General features: G+C 36.2%; 2 protein-coding genes across 3 annotated transcripts; one reads left to right on the forward strand and one right to left on the reverse strand.

Moving 5' to 3' along the window:
• Positions 1 to 422: 422 nt before the first annotated feature.
• On the forward strand, positions 423 to 3,064 carry sec61g (SEC61 translocon subunit gamma). Its single transcript, XM_046833720.1, has 4 exons — positions 423 to 550; positions 1,261 to 1,366; positions 1,674 to 1,776; positions 2,906 to 3,064. The coding sequence occupies exons 2-4, from the start codon at positions 1,273 to 1,275 to the stop codon at positions 2,913 to 2,915; spliced, it is 207 nt and encodes a 68-aa protein (XP_046689676.1). The 5' UTR covers positions 423 to 550; positions 1,261 to 1,272; the 3' UTR covers positions 2,916 to 3,064.
• tpk1 (thiamin pyrophosphokinase 1) lies at positions 2,906 to 21,444 on the reverse strand. Of its 2 annotated transcripts, none has more exons than XM_046833719.1 (9): positions 21,247 to 21,444; positions 20,509 to 20,583; positions 18,791 to 18,865; positions 15,779 to 15,848; positions 11,539 to 11,611; positions 9,863 to 9,958; positions 8,119 to 8,265; positions 6,703 to 6,814; positions 2,906 to 3,293 (listed from the first exon to the last, which is right to left on the reverse strand). In XM_046833719.1, exons 2-9 carry the CDS (start codon positions 20,549 to 20,551, stop codon positions 3,142 to 3,144), a joined length of 768 nt encoding a protein of 255 aa, XP_046689675.1. In that variant the 5' UTR covers positions 20,552 to 20,583; positions 21,247 to 21,444; the 3' UTR covers positions 2,906 to 3,141. The 2 variants fall into 2 exon arrangements, with proteins under 2 accessions (XP_046689675.1, XP_046689674.1); XM_046833718.1 differs by lacking the exon at positions 21,247 to 21,444 and adding an exon at positions 20,713 to 21,222.
• Between the last annotated feature and the right edge of the window lie 2,520 nt (positions 21,445 to 23,964).

A 23,964-nucleotide genomic window follows, 5' to 3' on the forward strand; every position in this document is an offset into this window, starting at 1 on the left:
AAACATACATTTGCATAAAGCATTTATATTTGTCTGTACCAATGTTGATTAGAATATTAAACATTTTAAAAGTATTAATTTAAGGTACATTTGCCCAGGGGGAATCGGAAATATTAAAATGTATAGATTTTTTAGAATTGTATATGATATTTAATTTATATATTTATAATATACATTTATTGATGATTTATTAGATAGATAGATAGATAGATAGATAGATAGATAGATAGATAGATAGATAGATAGATAGATAGATAGATAATCAATAAATGTATATTATAAATATATAAATTAAATACATACAATTTAAAAAAATGTATACATTTTAATATTTCCGATTCGCCAAGGGGGAGTCCCGCCTTCTACTCTGCGATTGGTCAATAGGCCATATGACGGATTTGTATTAGCCAATAGAAGTTATTGAATTAGGAAGTCTCTGTGAGGTGTGCGCATGCGCAGTGGTGCGCTACGTCAGCTTTCTGGGTTAGTAAGTGTGTGTAAAAGCTACGTGGCTTTTCTCTGAACTCCACAGATCCGCCTTTAATACCCGGTAGGTTCCCCCTGTTTGTTTATTTCTATAAAAGGTGTTTTTTTATAAGAATATTTTAATAATTTATGTGTAAAATATCAGCCGGTGTTAGGTCTAATTACAAACTTGGCTAGGTAACTAGCATTAGCAACATAGCTAGCGTGTCCTGTAATAGCGCTGTAGTTATTGTACTGCACGGAGCATGTGAGGGTCAGATCTCAACTCATTCTGTATTATAAATAGTGTTTAATACATAGAGAACAGGAGGAGACTCGGGATTTAGGCCTAATATACATTTCATCTTATCAAACTAGTGTCTGTCTTTTCTTTCTGTGTATGTCCCTGTGTTTGTGTCTGCCCTCCTTCTTTCTCTCTCTGTCTTGGTTTCTGTATCCCTCTTTATCTTTGTCTACTTTTTTTTTTTTTTTTAAATCTCAGTTTATATTCCAGTCTTTCTGTCTCCTTCTTTGTTTCTCACTTTGTTTATGTCTGTCTCCAGTGTGTCTCTGTCTGTTGTTGCCTGTGTACTTTGATGTTTTTGTCTCTTTCCCTTTCTCTCCCCCTTCTCTTGCTATGTCTCTCTTTCCCTCTATTTTGTCCTCCTTCTTTAGCTCTGTTTATCTGTTTATTTTGCCTGTTTCTTTCCATGTCTGTCTCTCTTCTCTCTGTCCATCTTTCTCTCATGTTTTGGTAAGAAGGATTAAAACACTATGTATCTGTTTCCTCCTCAGTCCGAATACAACATGGATCAGGTGATGCAGTTTGTCGAACCCGGCCGCCAGTTCGTCAAGGACTCCATCAGGCTCGTGAAAAGATGCACAAAACCAGACAGAAAAGGTCCGTTTGTCACCACTGGCACGCCAGATCATCATTATTTATTCGTGCATATTTCAGCCGCCTTCCGTGTCGTATTTTGATGAGTTTCCTCCAATAAGAATTCACCATTTTGCTGAAATAACTTTCTGTGGCAAACCAGTGGATCAAGAAATAGCATAATTTCTTTTCTCTTACAGACCTAATGTATGTTGTGATTGAATTCATACCCTTAGTTTATTAAGAAATGAGTCCCAGTGTTGTGTCTCGCATCAAATCGAAACTGGATCACAATATAATTATTAAGTTGCATTTTGTTCCTATGTTATAGAATTTCAGAAGATTGCAATGGCCACAGCGATTGGGTTTGCCATCATGGGTTTTATCGGATTCTTTGTCAAACTCATACACATCCCCATCAACAACATCATTGTGTAAGTTATCCTTTAATTCGATAACAGACCGGGTGGGTTGTTTTACATGTTTATTTTTTCCTTTTTGTGCATTTGAAGTACAAGGTACACAAGAAATGAGATTAAAACAGGATCATTTGGATTAAAAGTAATGTTCCAATGCTTGAGTTAAAATAAAATAAAGGTTTGTGACCATCATGTCCATATTTGCTTATTGAACATCCTGTTACAATGAACTCCACTCTTCTGGGAAGTAAATCCACTAGTGATCATTTAGCAAAAGCATTACTGAGGTTCAGGGGTGGAAAATTTCCAGTACATTTCCAGAAACTGTCCATAGGAACTTCAGCTGGGAAATTTTGGAAATATTTCAAGTTGGAAACTTTCCACGAGACTTTATGGGAATTAATAATTAAAAAGTGTATAAACTGTATTATATACTAACATAAATCTAAACGAATCCCATGAATTCCTGTTATTTCCCATAAAAAAAAAAGTTTACATTCCTGGAATTTTGCAACCATAGTGAGACCAGGTGCTGATTGTTATGCAAGAAGGTCTGAAGTTCCAGTTCAGCCCAAAGGTTTTTAATGAGATTGAGGCCAGGGCTCTGTTCAGGACGCCCGAGTTCTTCTAAATCAACCCTGGGGAAACCACACCTACATAATAAAGCTCGATTTGTGCACAGTGGCATTGTTGTGCTGGATCAGATTGGAGTCTCATAGTTCAATTGAAGGAAAAATTGTAAAGCTGCAGCAAACACACTCCTTCTAGTCAGGTGAAATCCTATCATTATACAAAACATTTCCACATTAAACAGCGACAACCTTCATTCTTCAAGGTTTCCATTTTTGCAGATTCCTTATAAAATTACAAACATTAACGTTGAATTAGCTGCTTCAAACTAGTTTCTTATATATATACAGCCTGATGTTATTACTTATATTGTATAGATTTACCACAGTATTATGTATTCTATGATCATATTGCCCAGTTTTAGTGTGTAGCAGCAGATGTGTCACAGCTGTCTGAATTCTAAAGGGTTAACATAGCAGTTATGTGCACATTTTTGTGAATTGTATAATCAGATGTTCTTATAAGTGTTGCGCATGACTGGTCATGAACCTAATTTTGTGTTCCTCTTTTTCAGTGGTGGTTGAATCCTCACGGTTTTGAACCTCTTTGGATATTGGAAGCATGGAACAACGCTGGATAATGGACTGGGACTGAATTTCAAAATTTCATGTTCTGTTTTGTGATAATTCTTCAATTTTTTTGTTTGTTTTAATAAATCCGAGGATACCAAAAATCGCCTATTATTATAACAGATCATGGATTTTGAGTGTGTGTGTGTATATATAATATATACACACACACACACATTTCCTAATGATTCAGTTCCTCTGTTTTAATACCCATAGTCCATAGAAGAGGTCTGTCTGTGGTGATGGTCACCGGTTTTCTCTCGTCTTTGCCGTTGAGCTTTTCATACGTGTTGGACGTGCTGACGAGCTTCCCGAACTCCAGCACCTGCTTGTCTGTTAAAAAAAAAATAATAATATGATGATGATTTAAAATGTAATTAACGATTGTTATCATGCAACTTTATGTTGGTTGGGAAAATGAGCACAGACACTCTGGTGTTTAAATGCATTCAAGATTTTCACTTTCATAAAGTTTTTAAATGTTCTGAACCCACACAATATGGACAAAAGTATTGAGACACCTGACTTTTCCAGCCATATGTGGTTCTTCCCCAAAACTGTTACCACAAAGTTGGAGGCACACAATTGTATAGAATGTCTTTGGGTGCAGTAGCATTACATTTTCCCTTCATCTGAACTAGAAGACTCAAACCTGTTTCAGTAGGACAATGCCCCTGTGCACAAAGATATTCACCTTAGGGATGAATGTGAATGCTGACTGCACCCCTCCTCACTTCACCTACATCAGTACCTGACTTTATTAATGGCCTTTGTTTCTGAATGAGCACAAATTTCCACAAACACACCAAAATCTAATGGAATATCTTCCTGGAAAATTGGAGCTCACTGCAGCAAATAGAATATAAATCTGAAACAGCAGGTTCTACAATCACGTGCATGTGTAATTGTTAGGAATTCACAAACGTTTGTCTGTAAAGCATATTTAAAAAAATAAGGAATGATTAACATAATGCTGCTGAATTCTCAAATTTGATTTGATTGTTAAAATAGTTTTGTCCCACAGCAGCTTACACACAGCACAAGGAAGTTTTAAACAGATTTATTTGAATACTCGATAAGATGGACAATTTTTGACATTATTTTGTGTGCAGGATTGAAGAAATAATGTGTTATGAAAGGAGGCACAGTGCATGTAGGGGGTGTGGCCTCAGTAACCCTGCAGTAAGTGTGCTGTGTGCATGTGACCTGATGAATGTGCAGGTAGAAAACTAAAATTGCAATAAATCTGATTGTTTAAACTGAGATTATCCTGCAAGATTAAAAAAAATTATATTTAAGTTCCCTGTTAATGTGTAACCTGTATAATTCTGTAGTAGTACTAGTAGTAATTACCAGTTTATTCCTATGAATTTCGTTTAATTCTTATATATTCCCATAATTCCCATAAAAAGTTTTTGAAATCCTACTCACTATAAATGAATGAAAATTGTTCTGCATTATTCTGAAAATCATGAAGATAGATTTCCATTGTTAGAAGAAGAATCCTGCATGTGCAGTGGTGGTTTTAAGAAAATGCAGAACGTGTCAGGGGTAAGACTGAGGTAAAGACTGGGGGTGTGGAAACAGATTTTCATTCATGTTCAACGCTATAATGATTGTTGAGTCAAATCAGCAGTCAGTGTTTTCTGGCATAATCTAAGTCTCAATCAAAATCAGGAACTTCTCTTTAAGGCTGAAACAACCAAGTTCACACCCAAAAAACAAAAAGTTGTTGCAGTCAGATTGAGATCTCAGGACACTTTTATGAGCTTGTGTGAAAAATGGCTTAAAAAAAAAACTATAGCAGAGAGGAATATAAAAATAAAATGAGATCATAACTGAGTTTGTGTTAGGTGAAGAGGACAGAACCATCCTGATGTTGAGTAAGACATCATGATTCAGTTTTAAAATGACCACTGATATGAACAGTTAATTTTGACAACTGACTTGTAAAAAGTAATATATGGTAGGATGAAATGTATGGAGTTAAAAAAGCCACAGAGAGAACATGCCCGTCAGGTGAAAGAAGGAGGTGAAGAAACCCATTAGTTTGGATCACAGCTGAGAGTCTGAAGCTTGTGTGATCAATGCCCCTGTGAGCATTTACTTAAACTAAAACACAGCCACTCTTTCAGAACTCTTTGTGTTCCACTCTGTCTAGAATGAACATGGAATGGAGGTTTGCAACATCTGATAACTGATTAATCCACACTGTATGGGCAAAGGTTTGTGGACACCTGACCACTGGATATGTGCTTTTTGAACCTCCCTCCCATTCCATTTTTAGTGTCAACTTTGGCTATTATTATAACCTCCCCTTTCTGGGAAGCTGTTCCACTATATTTTTGAGTGTGCCTGTGAACATTTGTGTTCAATGAGGCAAAAGGGTGTTTCTAGGTACTGATGTAGGTACTGATGTACTGATGTAGGTGAGGTAAGAAGGTCTGGGGTGCAGTCAGCTTTCATAGGTTTGGGGTCAGCGCTCTATAGCAGGCCACTCAAGATCTTCATATGAGCATTGTCATGCTGGAACATGTTTGGGTCTCCCAGTTCAAGTGAAGTAAATCCACCACATCCAAAGACATCATATACAATTGTGTGCATCCAACTTTGTAGATACCAACTTTGTTGGAAGAATCACATCTGGATGAAAAAGTCGGTTGTCCCAATACTTTTGTCCATATAGTGTAACAATGATTTATTTTTATTTTGATTTCTTATCAGAATAGAATAGAATAGAATAGAATAGAATAGAATAGAATAGCCTTTATTTGTCACATATACATTACAGCACAATGTAATTTGTTTCAGATATCTAGTGGAACATCTCAGAAGAGCGGAGGATGAGAACTAAATGTTAAATGGGATGTTCAAAAAGCACATAAAAATCTTATGGTCAGGTGTCCATATAGTATATTTGGTCTTGAATAGAAAGTTATCCTATTCCTGCTTCTGATAGTGAAAAAGTGAGGCAGAACTAAATCACTAGACACCATAGTGAAAATTTCATAAAAAAGTTCTCCATAACTCCCATCATACACAATGAACTTTTCAGCTGAAATGTTCAAACCTCTTGCTGAAATCTTGTCTGGTGCAGTAAAAATGTCCCCTCTGTACTTCTCAGAAATAAATGTGGAACTGTCTGAAGGTGAAGATGCTGCAGATGCCTTTATCTTTAGGCCTGACTACAGAAATCGGACTTATGTTAGAAATAGTTTAAATGAAAGTGTAATGTGCTTTTAGCCCTTATGTCAGCAGCAAAATCCAAAAGCTCAGAAAGCTCATGCTTCAGTGACACAAACAACAAGCAATTTGTTCTGTCGCTTCACTTTAAAGCTCCAATCAGGTAGCTCTGTCTTAGTAGCGTTGACCTTTAGAAGTCACTATAAACAGAAGCCTTTATTTTTCAGATTTTTTGCACAGCTTCAATCAGCAAGCCTCCACTTATTATAACTGTTTCTGTGCATTTACTCTGTTAAAAGGTTTTTATCACTTAAACTTACAGGTCTATAATGTAAGGCATACATTTTATACAGACATTTGAGCTACATTTGATAGATTGAGCAAGAATTTAAGGGTGATCTTTTAACCAAATAGGACCAATAATATTTAATCACAAAATATAAACTATATGAACTAAAGTATTGGGACACCTGACTCTTCTAGCCATATGTCCACAAATGGTGTGTGTGTGTGTGTGTGTGTGTGTGTGTGTGTGTGTGTGTGTGTGAGAGACACTAACCCAAATTCCATTTGAGCCCCGAGGTACTGGTAAGGCAGGGGCCACCCACTGGAATCAAACCACACCACTCGGCCTCCAAACCGGTGTTCACATATAGCTGGTGCTTCCTGCCCTGTGAGAAACACACACACACACACACAATCTACTGCTTCAGCTATAATTTAATCACAGCTGTGGGCTTGTAGGTCCAAAGTCTAGCACAGTGTAACCCAAACACACACCTGAGTCAGCTCAACAGCTCATCATTTAGTGATGTATTGGAGAAGCAAAACACACACACACACACACACACACACACACACACACACACACACACACACACACAGTTCATAGCCAAGCTACACATACTAGAGTTGAGTTGAAATTATTATGTTTAAGTATTTTATACGTTTATTAACTGTACCACAGAATCACGTCAACAAATAATCTTATAAATCCTCCACTGTAGCAGTGTTTTTCCCCCATCAGCATGTGATTTAATCAGCAATGCGGTGTTGCTCTCACGCTGTTTAACACAGCCAAAAGTGCTATTGTTCTTAGAATAACATTGAAGTTCAATTGTGTGCTGATCCCAATTAGCACAAGAGCTAAATCCACATACGGTCGCACCCACACGAAGACCTTGAGAAACTGTCAAGATGTCCTATGGTTTAACTCCAATTACCACCTTCCATTTGAGACCTTTCAAAAGTCACGGAGATGATTCATCTTTGTCTGCTAACTGATGAAGGAGAAAGTTTGAAGATGAAAGTGTGTGAAAGCGAAAAAGAAAAAGAAACGATGAAGCAAAGTGTCAATAAATACCGATGTGTGATTTGATTCTTTTTTCTTTTTTATTCAGTATCAACATATTTTTGCATTGCAACAAGAAATGGCACAATATGGGCAAAAGTATTGGGACACCTGCCTTTTTTCCAGCCTTATGTGTTTCCTCCCCAAACTGTAACTGTTAGTATTTAATTTTCTCTGCAAGATTGGAATCGTCCCTGAAGATTGGAGGTCGTTATAACAGCAAATGGGGACTTAATGTAGAACGGGATGTTTAAAAAGCACAGGTGTACCTGTAATAATGGAAATTGTATAATACAAAATGTCTTCTTTGGTTCATGTAAAACAGTTCTTCAGTCATTCAGTCCTTGTGACATTATTTAAATATTTTATCACTCCTTGAAAATTGAAAATCTTTGAAAGATTAATCATGCACAAGTCTTATACAATTGAACTATTTGTCCAATTCAGTGGTCTTTAGGATGTACATGCCAGTTTTACCAGTTCGGGTCTGTTGAGACTTGGGACAATACCAGAATAGAATTTTTTCTTTATGACTTCTATTCCTAAATGAAAAATCCTCCACAGCTGCAGTTCCAAATTATAGCCAGATCACAAATATTTTTCAAAGATCAAAGTAATGATTACCTCTCGGAGCAGACGAGCCAGAGAGGAGCCCTGGATGACCACTACAGGGATCTCGGACATCTTCTGAATGTGAAAAAGCGTCTCCACCGTAGCCATGATCTGGTCGAATCGCCCTCCTAAGCCTCCCAGCGTGACGATGGTGTCCACCTGCCAATAAAGAAGAGCCAATGGGTCGTTAAAGGATGATTTCTTGTTAATCCAATACACCTGTACACCTGTATCTCTTCAAGCACTAATGCACTTTTCTTTGCAAAGTTCTGTGTGTGTGTGTGTGTGTGTGTGTGTGTATGATTTTGAGGCGAGGAGAGGAAAATGATCAACTTGGCAGAAGCACTGCGATTATTACATCCAGGCGGGTGACTGATGCTCTTGTGTTGCAATCTCTCTAAAAGCTTACCCCCAAAGCGAACTATTATGAGACCCTGACACATAAATTGTAGGCATTACAGTGGTGGGGTAATTACATTGACATTTAGGGAAATGACTCCAAATCTGAACTACAAATGGTGATGTGAGGCCTCTGGGTTTCGCTGGGTATGATTTTCTTTCTGACCTTCTACAATGACTGCAGCAAATTCAACCCGAGCATTTAAAGCTGAAGAGGCTCCTAAATACAATAAAGACACAGTATACTTTCAAAGAAAGAAATGTAGCCACATTTTGCACATTCATAGAATGGAGAAGGACCTTCAAAAACGGTCAAGTTTTCCAGTGGTGGACAGTAACGAAGTAATGTAATTTGCTACTTAAGTCGATTTTTCACGTATCTGTACTTTACAGAGATATTTCCATTTGTCGAGACGTTTACTTTAACTTCACTACATTTCAAGTGTATCATATCTCACTTTATACTTAACTACATTTTGCTAAATCAGTCGTTCCTTTTTTATTTATGAGTGGAATAAAATAAAAATAAAAGGCAAAGCACCAAGTCACCTAACCTTGCACTGTAAAAACCTTAATGAACACCTAATTCTACCAATGGCAAATACACACAGCACGCTTACTTAAGAGCAACACTTATAAGATGCATTTCTTTGTCATTATGTATAATTAGCCTGTCTGAGCGTGCACCATATACCATTAAGATCACTGTTAATAAGTTGTTACTATAGTAACAATTGAAAAGCATCCCAGGGAAACTTACCAGAAAGATGTCAAACAAAAAATAAAAACATAAAATAAACAATGTGTATTTGTTTTGGATGCCACACTCTCACATACTTTTGTAAGGCTAGAAGAAAAGCGAGAAAAACAAAAAAAGACGTGTGTGTGTGTTTTAGGTTTCAGGTCTGATACACTAAGGAAACACCAGAGTAAGTGTGCTGGTCAGAAGGCCAACATCTTATATACAAGCTGTCAAAGTTCAGAACTGCACACACACACACACACACACACACACACACACACACACACACACACACACACACTGAATGTGAATTTGGCTCAAACACAGATGTATGAGGAAAGCTGTGGTGCAAACACACCCTTTATCTCCACAGGTATGAACATTTCATCACCTTTATTACATAGTGCTGGAATATTTTAGGTCCTCGATGTTCTCTGATGCTCTGCAGGATGGAAGGGCCATGTTATATAGTGAATGATGCACACTGACTCTATGTCTTTTTTTTCCCAGCATGCAGTAAGGATAAAGATGAGTCTGATTCTGCAGCATGGTGAGACTTTAAAAGTGTGTGTGTGTGAGAATAGAGAAGCTCGGCTAGATGAGAGGGAGACGAACCTGCACACGTCGCTTCTTGATCTCCTCCAGCATCAGGGCCATGCACTTAGTGAAGTCTGTCAGATCCTGATCAGCTGTTTCAATCAGCTTGCACTTCTAAGACAACGTAAATCCAAGGAACAGAGAGGAAAAAGAAGAAAGAAACCCGAATAAAAATCTTTTTGTGAATATTAATGAAATTTAACCCAAAATGAATGAATGGATTTAAGTTTCTCTTCCTTCTACGTGTCAGAAAGGACTGCAAGGAACATTGAGTCTCGCCCTTCTCAGTTCTGCCCGAATAGCTGCGTCTCTATGCACCGATTCAGGTGACTGCTCAAACGCAGCAGAGGATTACAAAACCCTGCGTCTGACATTCAGGAGATGAGAGCCTTTGCACGCCTAATATTCTAACAAATGCTTTAAGCATTGTGCTGGTGGCAAAGGTGTTGTGTTTCTTTGGATTTGATGCATTACGTAAAATACCCACAATCAAATTGCAAGACATTCTGGGGATTTGGCAGAAAGTAAAATGTCAGACTGCACTGAGAAAGCTAAATTTCTAATTAGCAAATTGGGAACAAAATGGAATAAAAATAAACAGTAGGGGTGTAACGGTATACGTATTCGTACTATACCGTTTCAGTGGGATTCCAGTTTGGTGCACATGTGTACAGAAAGCAATCCTTTTTACTTTCGGAACATAATTTAAAAAGTGGTGGACCGCAGGTTTGTTTACTCTCTGCAATGCATGTTTTTTTATTATTATTAGAATTAAATTTGAAAACATACACAACAATGCCAGGACTATAAAAAAGAAACTTGAGTTAGTGCAGCGTCACTGTGGCTACTCACACTGTTTTGGAAATACGATTTATAGTGCGCTGAAATACAATTTGTAGTGCCCTGGAAAACTGATATTTTGTTTACAGTTTTTACAACAATCTCAAGATATGGATTCTTTTGCATTTTTTGTCCAGCTTCAAGAATTCCTCTTAGAAGGAGAAAATCGTTACATATCGAGGGAGTGAATGAATGATGGAAGGAATGAAGACATTTGAAGAAGTCATGGAATAAAGACATTTGACATTTAAAATAAAATATAAAATGTATATATATATATATATATATATATATATATATATATATATATATATATATATATATATATATATATAAATTATAAAATATTATTTTATTTATTAAAATGTAAGTATTTTGTAAATATTTATTTATTTTTTAAATGAAAAGTGTTGATGTTCACAATGTTAATGTTAATAATAATAAACTGCGTTAATGGAAGCAACTTTATGTTAAAAAAAATATGGAAATCTTGAAAAAATGGTGCATCCAGTGCAAATATAATATTTATAGAAATTAGATGAAAGAAAATCGTTGAGTGCAATTATTCAAAGTAGCGGAAATTTCGTTAGAGAAAATGGTGCCACAATTCTATTAGCAGGCAAGTGTAGAAGAATTATTAGAATAAATTCTAGTGTAAAAAAATGTATATAATTAAAAAGAAATGAGAAAATTCATTGCATTCAATAGAATTATATAATAGAAGTGACATCAGTAGCAGCAATAAAACATTGCGTTCAGCACAATTATAAAATATTTACACATATGAAGAATAAAGAATACAGCATGGATGAACAGATGGATACTGATGGATGAACAGGGTGTGGAAATAATACCTTTTCTAAGTAGAAATTCTTGACCTCGGCCGTAATTGAATCAAAATCTCCACTAATGTAGTCCGGTAGAAAACTGGCAGAGAGAGTGAGAGAGAGAGAAAAGACAGAGACTTAAAACTTCAGAAGAACATCCTTAATATTTGGAACCTAAAGAAAGTTATTACATTCTAGTAATCACCAGACGTGGTGTGGTTGAGATGACGAATATCACGAAACCCGTGTGTAAAAAAATGGTTATTTTGTTCACTGGTTATAAACACTATATGGACAAAAAATATGTGGACACGTGAGAAGTTTTGTATGTGCATTTTCAACATCTAACATCTAATTTCACATTTAGCCCTCATTTTATAAAATCCTCCACTCCTTTAGGTTCCAGTAGATTTTGGAGTGTGTTAATGGAGATCTTAAATTTGTTCAATAGAGTTGAGGTCAGAGCTTTATAGACCACTCCAACCCAGCATCGAAAAACATCATATACAATTGTGTGCCACCAACTTTGTTGTAAAATCAGGTGTCCCAATACTTTTGTCCATATAGTGTATCTGCATATCCGTATGCTTAAAACTTCCAACCCACACCAAATATTTACAACACACTTTGGGATGAATTTGAACTCAAATGCATGTTTGGAGACCTTGGAGAAAATCATTATATAGAGAATGTGTTTCCCCTAGCCTTAAATCCAATATGTCCTAATAACAGACTGATTTATTTTAAATAAATACATTTTATTTTATCTTGTATACAACTCTGATTTCCCTTTGGGCCCTTGCTACTGATACAGAATGGTATTGTTAGAAAGCTGTATAAAAAAGCCATCTCCATGTATTGCCCTTGAGAACCCCTAAATAGGCTCGAGCCCAGAAAAATCCGCAGCCACTTTAAAGTGGAGTCTATAGAGACATTTCCTCCTGACATCTCCCTTACACATGAAACATTTTGGCAAAAAGGTCCAATTGAAACCCGAACGTGCCTTTCTTCCATTCAAATTAAAGTGTCACTTCAAGTGATAAGAGTAATGGGAAAGCTTGGAACGCTGTAAATAAGCTCACTTTTTTGACTGGCACAAATTAGGATTACAGAATGCAGCCAGGGCAAGAGTTTGGGACCAAAATCAGCTCGAGACCAAAACACCTGTCGCATCTTATGCAGTCTGTTACAACACAATGAGAGAAAAATCCAGGTTGGTCATTGCTGTTTTTTTACATACTGAAGGATAAGCAGAAGGACACGATCCATAAAAGTGCTGGCAAGCTAGCTTTATACTGTGATACAAAATTAGTTGACTTTATATGGGTGAGTCAAAGTTAATTCTTAGCTCAAACTACCAAAATTTTATTTATACCTTTAAAAAAATTGTCTGTGTTAATTCTCCGCTGTAACATATATGTGACAAAGAAAGCGTTCTTATTCGTTCTATTTCTCCAGAAGTACAAAGAAAACCCTGAATGCACACCAAAATCAAATATCATTCACATTCAGTTATGGACAAGTTCATACTCTGTACATTGGCCTCAGTTATGGACAGTCTACTCAACTAAACATCTGGCTTGATTAAGTACATGCTCGTGATCTGAAAATCTCGATCAATTATGGGCAAGATCCTAATCTGCACATCTGACACATTTATGGACAATATCCTAATCTGAACATATGGCTCAGTTAAATACAAATTTCTAATCCTAACAGCTAACTTAGTTATTCACAAACTTGTTATCTGAACATCTGGTTCAGTTAATGGCAAGATCCTAATCTGATCATCCAGCTCAGTTACAGTCTACTAATATTAACATCTGGCACATATATAGCCAAACTCCTAATCTGAACATCTGGTTCAGTTAATGGCAAAATCATAATCTAACAATCTCGCTTAGATATTGACAATTTACTAATCTGAACATCTGGCATAGTTATGGACAAGTTCTTAATATAAACATTTGGCTTAGTTGAATAGATTTTTCTAATTCTATCTTAGTTAAGGACAAGCTCTTGATCTGAACACCTGGTTTAGTCATTGCCAAGGTCCTAATCTGATAATCCAGCTCAGATGTGGACAATCTAGTAATCTGAACATCTGTCATATTTATAGGCATGATACTAATCTGAACATCTGGTTCAGATACAAACGATCTACTAATCTGAACATCTGGATCAGAAATAAACGATCTACCAATCTGAACATCTGCACATTTATGAACAAGTTCCTAATCTGAACATCTGGTTCAGATCATTTGAATCATTACTTCACTGTTGCTCCTGAAGGTTGAATTGAGGTTAGATTAATCAGGATGCACACAGACAGACAAACAACAACCACATTTACTTTTTATAGTTTGATGTTCAGTGTCCGGTATTTCAGTTCCAGGTTCTCTGTTTAGTTACTCAACCTAAAAAAAATCTCAAACCTCTGTGCTTAAAGAAAGTATCGAGAAGATACTATGGATACAAAAGCAGATTTGTATCAGTCGTGTGATTATGCTTCAATTCGTCTACAGCTAATCAAACAGTGAAAGGTCACAAAGCTAATTACATTCACAGACAATACATTCGCAGTCCATGACCTGGCATTGTTAAAGAAACTCAAACCTATGTGCGTCATTATCATGTAACAATTGATAAAGCCAGTAACCCTGTTCTGAATACAGATTTTGAAATAAAATCTGCATTAAACATTTAGAACTCTCAGTATGGTCCTGATCCCTATAGCTGTTCTTAATGTGAAAGGACAAGAGGTCACCAAGTCCTGAACAATTTCTGATGAACGAAAAACGAATCAACAAGAGCAAAAATGGGGAGTTAGTAGCCTGATTTACGAGTACAATCAGCCTTACGCTGAGTGTTCAAGAGACCTCCCTGTCTTTGATTACGCTTTCCTTGAGAAAGGGCAATTTAGCCAGCAGACCCTTTTTTCTTGTTTAAACCACCGCATCCCAACTCACAGGAGGTTTTGTTTACTCTTCAGACCGATACAATCACGTCAGACTCAATCGCGGCCTGACGAGTTCCCCTTGACGGCATACATTATAAATGAAGAAAAGAATCGACGGAGTGGTTATGACAGCTCCCAGGAACGTCTACTGATGACAGAGACATCAGTGGATTTGACACATACAAGTGATTTGATGGATGATGGAGGACCCACAGTGAAAACATTTTTTTTAAAACATCCGTTGCAACAAAAAAACACTAATCTGATTAACAGATCGTTAGATAATTAAGTATGGAGCTCATGTTGGGTTAACTACTGTCTTCAAAGTACAAATTATGCACAAATGTCCAAAATTAACTTGGAATTCTTAGCTTGCCTTTATCAAAGAAATTTGTTCATGGACAAAAGCTTGTGGACACCAGACCATAAGATTTTTATGCAATTTTTAAACATTTAGTTATCATTTGCTTTTATAATTACCTCCACTCTTCTGAGAAGATGTTCTACTAGATTCTTGAGTGTTCTTGGGGAGATATGTGCTCATTCACCCATAAGGGCGTTAGTAAAGTCAGGTACTCAGGCCACTCAAGATGTTCCACAGGGTCATTATCATGCTGGAACAGGTTTGGGTTTAAGTGACAGGAAAGTAGTATCCTAATATTTTTGTCCATATAGTGTATATGTATATATATTTAAAAAAAAATGCATTTTGGCAAAAATTTCTATACAAAATTTGCCAAATTATATCGCATATAAAGAATAAAACTTTTCCGAGCATGCAGGAATATAATCAAATACAGAATGGTGTGTGAACCCGTTTATTCCTTTTATATTAAAGCAATTTGCTAGTGTTCAGGCTTTTATTTAATCAAGGATTATATGTTTAAGTTGTTTAACATCTGCAAAACAATGACGTTCCAGTTTTCTTGATTCAAAAAGGACAAAAATTTATTAACTACAATTTGTTTTTATGTACAAAAAAAGTTCCAGCACTGACATTGGAGACTGATTGATTTGTTCATGAAGCACAAGCAATTGTCAATTTCAAAGAAATGAATTATAACTTCTTGACCAATCACAACTAAGAATTCATCAGCACTGTGATATAGATCAAATAAAGCTGTGATTTTGGAATATTCCTGATCAATCAAAGAGACAAATATAAAATAACTAAGGAGTGGACAATAGTTTATTATAAGAGTTTATTAAAATCACGCAGCCTTAATTCTCTTTAAGAGCATGAAAATATTCTCAGGTATCTGTATATTCTCAGGTAAGAAAGAAAGGACACGATGAAGCTGCTCTTACCTTTCCCTTTCGCCCTCTGTCAGTCGGTAAAGATGGTTGGCGCCGCCGTCTGCACATGCTCGGATCACAGCTGGAAGAATGCACACACAACACACAATATATATCAGATATAGGGTCTAGCAGCCACAGATTAGTAGTACTTTCTGATTCAAAGTTCATTGCCTTAACAACTGAGCTACCACTTCCCGATGATAAATGATGAATTGGATCGCTGATGACTTGGAATTACTGACTGCACCCCAGGCCTCCATCAGTACCTGACTTTACTAGAGCACAAATCTCTACTAACACACTCTAAAATCTAGTGGCACATGTTCTCAAAAAATTGGAGTTTATTATACCAACAAGTGGAACTAAATGTGGAAAAGGGTGTTCAAAAAGCAAATATGTATCTTGCATTCAAGTGTCCACAAACATGCCCTTCAACATGCACCCATACTATTTCATCTCTCTTCATGTAAAGCACAATTCCAACTACACCATCACTTTGAAGAGAAATTAAACTGAGGTGAGTCACAGAGAACGACTCGACTTTGACCGTTCACTCCCTAGGTGCGGGCGGACGTGGTGATGAACCCTCACAGGACTTAATTTGGAGAAAGGTGGAGCGCCTGGCTATAGTCCCTTCAAGACAACTATCTGGAGAACTGCACTTTGCTCCCAGCTTCACGCAGCCATCACAACTGCTTTTGCTTCTACAGAGGAGTCCTCGCTTAAGCACACAGCTTTTATAAAGTAGGTGAACTTTTTAAATAAACTGTAAGAAAAGTTAATATTTTTTGTCTAGAAGTCTGAAGTTAATTACTTCTGATACATCCTAAAAGTGCTTTATTACTGTTGAACCTTTATGCATTTATTAAACATTACCTCTCATTCTTAATATGTTAAGAACTAATGTTTAAAAATGTATGTCTCTCTTTTTTCCCCTTAATAATATGCTGTTAATACAGTTGTGAATAGATAATGGCATGGCATGAAACCATTCCTCTGTCTGAAAACCTAATGCTAAATCTTTACATTTGACTGTTACAAAGTGATAAACACTGGTGACTAAACCTATGGTCTGTGACTCGGAAACTGTAATGTGATCACTGAAACACTAGTAAAAACAAAATAATTAAAAATGAGCAAAAATGTAACTACAGAATTACTGATTATATAGAAACACATCAGCTTTCTTTGTTAACATTTATGGAATTTGGCAGAGCAACTTACAATTATTTTTTCTTTTTCATTTGCTTCTTTTTCATTTCCTCAAGTGAGGTCTTGCTCAGAGGCTTGGTAGTAATGGGATTTGAGCTCACAATCTTCCAATCAAAAGCCTCAAAAGATAAAAAAAATAAAATACGAATGCCAACAGTCGAATAGACACTTTAAAAAAGATACACAGCTTATACAAAAAGGAGTTCAATAGCTCAACATTTCTTATGAAACTTTTAATAAATGTATACATTTTAATTTATGCAAATGTAAAGAGAAGCCAGAAAAATCAGACATATACTTTATCTGATGTGTTCATTCGACTAAGGCCGAAAGCACAAGCTATAGCGCCAACCTTTTCACCCTTTTCATGGAGTTTTATCATAGACTTATCTCATCTTATCTTCCAACAATATACAGTAGCATATTGTAGCACCAGCATTAGCAGTAGGAACTTTGTAGCCATGGCAACGAAATTAAAGTCATACGCAATTACGAGTGTGAAAAAAAATGAACGCTGGAAATGTGGGTACTGAATAGAGGTGGACCAGTTTTACAGATATCGATAGCTAGGCTGGATCGTACTTGCTGATAACCGATTAATCACCCGATGGAATGGATACTAGATAAAAAACAAACAAGCATAACACATGTAAAATAGTACTGAACTTTATTACAAAAAATATATATAAAAAAAAAATAACAGTACTGAATCAAGATAATGTGCTAAAGGAAATAAATGACTATATTAATTGATAAATATAATTATGTAATTAATACTTTATAAATAGAAAATATTATATAGCGCTCTCCATGCAGCACGCATTCTCACATGTAAAAACAAACAGCATCTGAGTCTGCAATCTTAATGGCAGCGGTTGAAAGATGGAAAAACTATGGGGATGGATTTTTGCCGATAGCCAAAACAGAAGAATTGCTCTACATGTTTTACTAAATGTCATGTAAATACAACAATTTACCTCATTTTTTAAGCTTTTAAATGATTTTATAAATTAAATTTAAATAAATAAAACACTGGTTTGTGCTCAGTTCACCTACAGAGCAGAGGTGTTCTCTTGAATACATCAAGATCTCTAGGAACAGAAAGAGGTCCTTCACAGATGATAAACTCTGAATAAATGTGTAATGACTATTGACTAAAGTTCACATTTAATTTGCCAACAATTACCATTTTTTTTAATTATTAATTTAAAAAGTCTAGAAGCTGTCATCCATCCCAAGTTCAGCTTCTGGTGTCATACCATAGTAATCTCTTTACACTGAATAAAGTATCACTTTATTGCTGTAAATGGGCTTATAGTAGTATTTAAACATAGAGTTGTTTGTTGGTTAAAATCTGTAACATTGAACAAACATTTCTCTAAAGTGTAAAAAAACTGTTCTAAAACTGGAGACTCCTTCATTATTTATTCTTTTATAAAAAGAACAATTTTAATTGCTTAAACATAAGATCTGAACAACTGTCAGAGATCCTGTTATGTTATCACCTTCTGAACAATCTGATTTAAGTAATACAAAGTTTATCATCTAACATGCAATATTTGGCTCCACAGCCAGACAAACAATGTGACAGCATTAAAATGTCCAGAAAATGGTAGAGAGCACTTTAACTAGTTCAGGGGTTAATATAAAGTCCCTTTATTGTGGATGTTGCACCTCTATATCCCTAATCAGGACTGAATGACCTTTCAGATAATTCTGGACTTCTGCCTTTGCCATTTACCCAAGGCGCTAAAAATCCCTAGAAGGAGCAAATCAAATGCCAGGACCTAATTATTACAAAATCAATACCTTTATTCCAGAGCACATGGAAGAAGTGAGGCTCCACTGGCTGATTTAGGATGACCAAGCAGATCTTCTGGGTTCCTGTTGGAAAAGAAAATAACACAAGTTGTGTTTTACTGTACAGCATGAATCCATCAAGCCTGTGCGTGTGTGGCAATTTAATACATTTAACACACACACACACAGACACACACACACACACACACACACGCACACATATATATATATATATATATATACATACACACGTGTTACATGTTGCCTGCATTGTAGCATGACCCTCTTTACCCTTTAATTCCTCTTCTTCAAAGCATTTTGCTTCTCCTGGACTTTCAAATGTTCTCAACAGGTCTCAGAGGGTTTCCTTAGGTTTTTTTACAATTCAAAGATATAGATGAAAATGTGTGTATGCATGTGAACTTGAATCTCATCCTGAATGTATTTGCACTGGTGTAAAATCCGGATACAGGAGAAATCACTGAAAATGATTGTGTACATATTAATATATGTTTACATTTTTTTTTTAAATTAAATACTTAGAGAATATACTATTTTTGCTATTCACTTGTACCCCACCACCACATCTGTACCACCTTGATCCAACAACCTGGGTAGGATTCAGTCTAAAAATGATTTACGCTGAAAGATTAAAGATTTCACAAGAGAAACGTTTCACTCTTGTGAAATTCAGTGCTTTCAGTGACTTCCTTCGTTAAACATTTTCTATTATACACTTATTGGCATCTTTTGAAGTTACTCAGTAATGGACACTAAACACCAGCATGCTGTTATGGGACAATAATAAATAACATACAGAAGTGATACGAGACACCCTGAGGTTCCTCTAATAGGATTTATTCCTGTTCTAACACAGCAACTTGCTTACAAGTTAACAATCCTTTTATTCATAATATACATTATTCTTTTTTTTTTTTATCGAAGGACAGTTGTGGAACATCCATAACACAAAGTAGTTCATGTTATCGCTTATACTGGAGATATAACATTGTAATAAAGATATAAATATACAGGTTTAGGACAGCTTCTGCATTCAGATTTAAGAAAAAGCAAAAACATTTCACAGCATCCTGCTATTGAATAATAATCTTAAAACTGTTGATCTTATTAATCATCGTTATTTTTCACAGTTCAACAGTTTTCCTCAATTGTTTTATTCTCAACTGACATGAGCTCCAACTGAGGTCTCATTCCCTGTCATTTTACCTCAGGATGTGATTTATCTGTATTTAACTGTCTATTTTACCTCAGAATGTAAGTTACCTGTATTTTTATCAACGTATGAATGTAATTTTAAATTAAAAAAAATAATAAAATTAAAAAAAATATATATATATATATATATATATATATATATATATATATATATATATATATATATATATATTATAATTTATTTATAATTTTAAATTCAATGTATTTTTTACCAGTTTATTTGACCTCATGATGTGATTTATCTGTGTTTCTAACTGTTTATTTTACCTCAGGATGTGATTTATATGCATTTTTATAAGTGTATTTGACCCCATGATGTGATTTATTTGGATTTACCTCTCTATTTTACCTCAGTCTAACTGTCACAGTCTGAACAGTACTCATAATATATATATATATATATATATATATATATATATATATATATATATATATATATATATAAGTTTTAGTTTATTATTTTAGTGAAATTTGTGTTCAGTCATGCTTACCTGTGGACAGAAGACAGTCTAAAGGAGTGAAGTCCTCAGCCATGTCCCTCACTTCCCCCAGTCAGAGTTTACTACCTGAAAAAAGAAAAAGAAAGAAAGAAAGAAAGAAAGAAAGAAAGAAAGAAAGAAAGAAAGAAGATTCTTTACCTCCTTTATATTCTTAAAATGAACCTATTTATACATTAAACATCAGGAAATTGTTACTTTGCTGAGAAATTTGGTGTCTCGTCTTGAGTGGAGTTCGACCAGGTCCTGACAGCACGAACCTCGCGCGCGCTCGGGGTCGAGTGGTCAATGTGCGTGCGCGTGCACGATGATGGGAACTAACCCACGTGTTCAGACATTCTTCTGCTTTTGCTTTCAGAGCAGCGCCGTTGCCGGATAAAGGTCATGTCATGTGTAGAAGTTAAACCGCTCAAAGTTTATTTGTACTCTATAATGGGAGAACTATATCTCAGGGTATAGCCTGAGCAAATAGCAGTCTATTTTCATATTTCTGAAATGAGCAATTAAAGGATTTTAAATGACAGAGAAAATACTGAATATAACCAAATGACAGGAGAGCGGGTGTTCATGGGTCGTGTAGTTCTTTTTTTATACGGTACAAGACGCGTGGAAACGGTTCCGGGAAAACAAAACAATTCACGGCGCAAATTAGGAAATGCAGCGCATAAACTTCGAATCGGGAAAATATCTTTAAAATTAAACAGAACGTAAGAGAAGGTTGGTGGGAAATACCTCTAACTGCATGACTTCCGGCATCTGTGTGACGTCATTACGTCATTACGTGAGCGCGCGCGCAGTCACAAGAACGGCGCTCGTCCGTGCGGCTTCGCCCATTGAGCTCGGCTCTATTCAGTGATTCGGTTCATTTAGTTCAGTTTACAGTTGAAAGCTGTATCTTTCTTTACAGATGGCTTTTGATTGATTTTAGACCAGTTATTTTTATTATATATTGTAATTTTCTAAGTCTAAACATCCATGAAGTTACTGAGCAACTCAGGAAGGATGGATTTGGACTATAATTATAAAAAGTCTGCTGTAATGACGTAGGACCGCAATTTATATGAACACTTTTGCATTTACACTTAACACTATATACTGTTAAAACTATAATGAATGGACATTAGGTGCCACCCAGTTCCTCTCATAGTTTCTTTCTCATACCGTCTCAGGGCGTCACACATTTAGGATAAATGTAAAACAGATAAACTTCTTTGGATGGATTTATAAATGTAAAGTTAGATTCAGAATTTATTTACTGTTACAAGCCCTTTCCTGTTTGCAGTGGTGATGGACAGGTTAAAGGACGAGGTCAGACAGGAGTCTCCCTGGACTATGATGTTTGCGGATGATATTGTGATTTGTGGTGAGAGTAGTGAGCAGGTTGAGAAGAGCCTGGAGAGGTGGAGATATGCGCTGGAGAGAAGGGGAATGAAAGTCAGTAGGAGTAAGACAGAGTACATGTGTGTGAATGAGAGGGAGGGCAGTGGAGTGGTGCAGTTGCAGGGAGAAGAGGTGGAGAAGGTGGAGGAATTCAGGTACCTGGGGTCAACAGTGCAAAGTAATGGAGAGTGTGTTAGAGAAGTGAAGAAAAGAGTGCAGGCAGGGTGGAGTGGGTGGAGAAGAGTGACAGGAGTGATTTGTGATAGTAGGCTATCTGCAAGAATGAAAGGAAAAGTTTATAGGACTGTGGTGAGACCTGAGATGTTGTATGGATTAGAGACATTGGCATTGAGTAAAAGACAGGAGATGGAGCTGGAGGTAGCAGAGTTGAAGATGTTAAGGTTTTCGTTGGGAGTGACGAGGATGGACAAGATTAGAAATGAGTTTATTAGAGGGACAGCACATGTAGGATGTTTTGGTGACAAGGTGAGGGAGGCGAGATTGAGATGGTTTGGACATGTGCAGAGGAGGGACATGAATTATATCGGTAGAAGAAAGCTGAGGATGGAGCCACCAGGTAGGAGGAAAAGAGGAAGACCAAGGAAGACATGCAGGTAGTTGGTGTGAAAGAAGCAGATGTAGAGAACAGGGGGGTATGGAGACGGATGATCCGCTGTGGCGACCCCTAATGGGAGCAGCCGAAAGAAGAAGAAGAAGAAGAATTTAATGTTACAAAGTTTTGGTACAATGTCCATTGTTAAAGCCGCTTTAAAAAAATAAGCTCAGTTCCTTCCTTTTTACATTTGACTTTCCGAAGCTTTTTGATTGCTGTTTTGATTCCTCACGTTCTTGATTTCTCTGGCTTGGATATTATCTGCATTATATTATATGACAATCTACGCCATCTGCACTCTCATTATACTGTATGACACTCTTGCTTGAATGTTTGTCTTTTACATATCTAAAGAACATGTCCACAAAATTGTGCTTAAACACATTTTATCGACACTTGCTATGCACACTGAACGATCTTTAAAAAGAAGAGTAGCCTTTAATTGTCACATAAACATTTGAGCACAATGAAATTCTTTCTTCGCATATCCTAGCTTGTTCGAAAGCTGGGGTCAGAGTGCAGGGTCAGCTATTATACTGCGCCCCTGAAGCACAGATGGTTAAGGAGCTTGAACCCCCCAACCTTCCAATCAGTAACCCAGCACCTTAACCACTGAGCTACTGTTGAAACCGAAAACCGAATCGTTAGTGAACACGTCACTAATAAGGACATAATACGTGTCAATATGTTAATACATGTCAAACTTGAATTTGAACTTGAATTTGATAAAAGTATTTACTGTCTGCAGCGTATAATTCTTCTTTTTTCTTAGAAAATAAAGAATTTTTTTACCACAGTGGCGAAACTCCACTACATGGAAATGAAATTAATTTAAATAATAATAATAATGATCTCTACTGGCTCACTCATTAGGTACAAACTGATAGGGACTAAACTTATAGGCACCAACTTATAAGTTTACATTTTATATTGTCTTTATCTCTGTAAAGCTGTTTTGCGACAATGTCCATTGTTAAAAGTGCTATACAAATAAAACAATTGAAAGTACATTTTTCAGTGAAATAATTGCATTGAGTTTTTATATTTTCATTGTTGTGCCTCGTGTGTCTGCTTCATTAAGATGATTCAGTTCCATGTGAACTGCGTTATACACACAACAGGGACTCGAACACATGCAAACAACCTGTTCAGGTGTTTAAAAAAGTTTCAAAGCATTTTAAACTGCTAATGAAGTGCAAAAAAAAGGTGAAACATGATGTAAGTCTCATTGCGAAAACTGACTCGTTAGTAAACACGTTTTTTTTTCACGAATTCAATCCACCCAAGGCTATACAATTTTTATAGAATGCATCCTCATGTCTGTCATCACTATCTGGTTTGTGGCAGCCTCTTCCAGGGAAAATAGGACGCTGTAACGCACTATCAAGACCACTGAGAAAATCGTGGTCTACAGTTTGTCATCACTTGAAAACCTGAACATTTTGAGGACAGAGAGA

The sequence above is a fragment of the Silurus meridionalis genome, chromosome 21 (assembly GCF_014805685.1).
Source record: "Silurus meridionalis isolate SWU-2019-XX chromosome 21, ASM1480568v1, whole genome shotgun sequence".
Lineage (NCBI taxonomy): Eukaryota > Metazoa > Chordata > Actinopteri > Siluriformes > Siluridae > Silurus > Silurus meridionalis.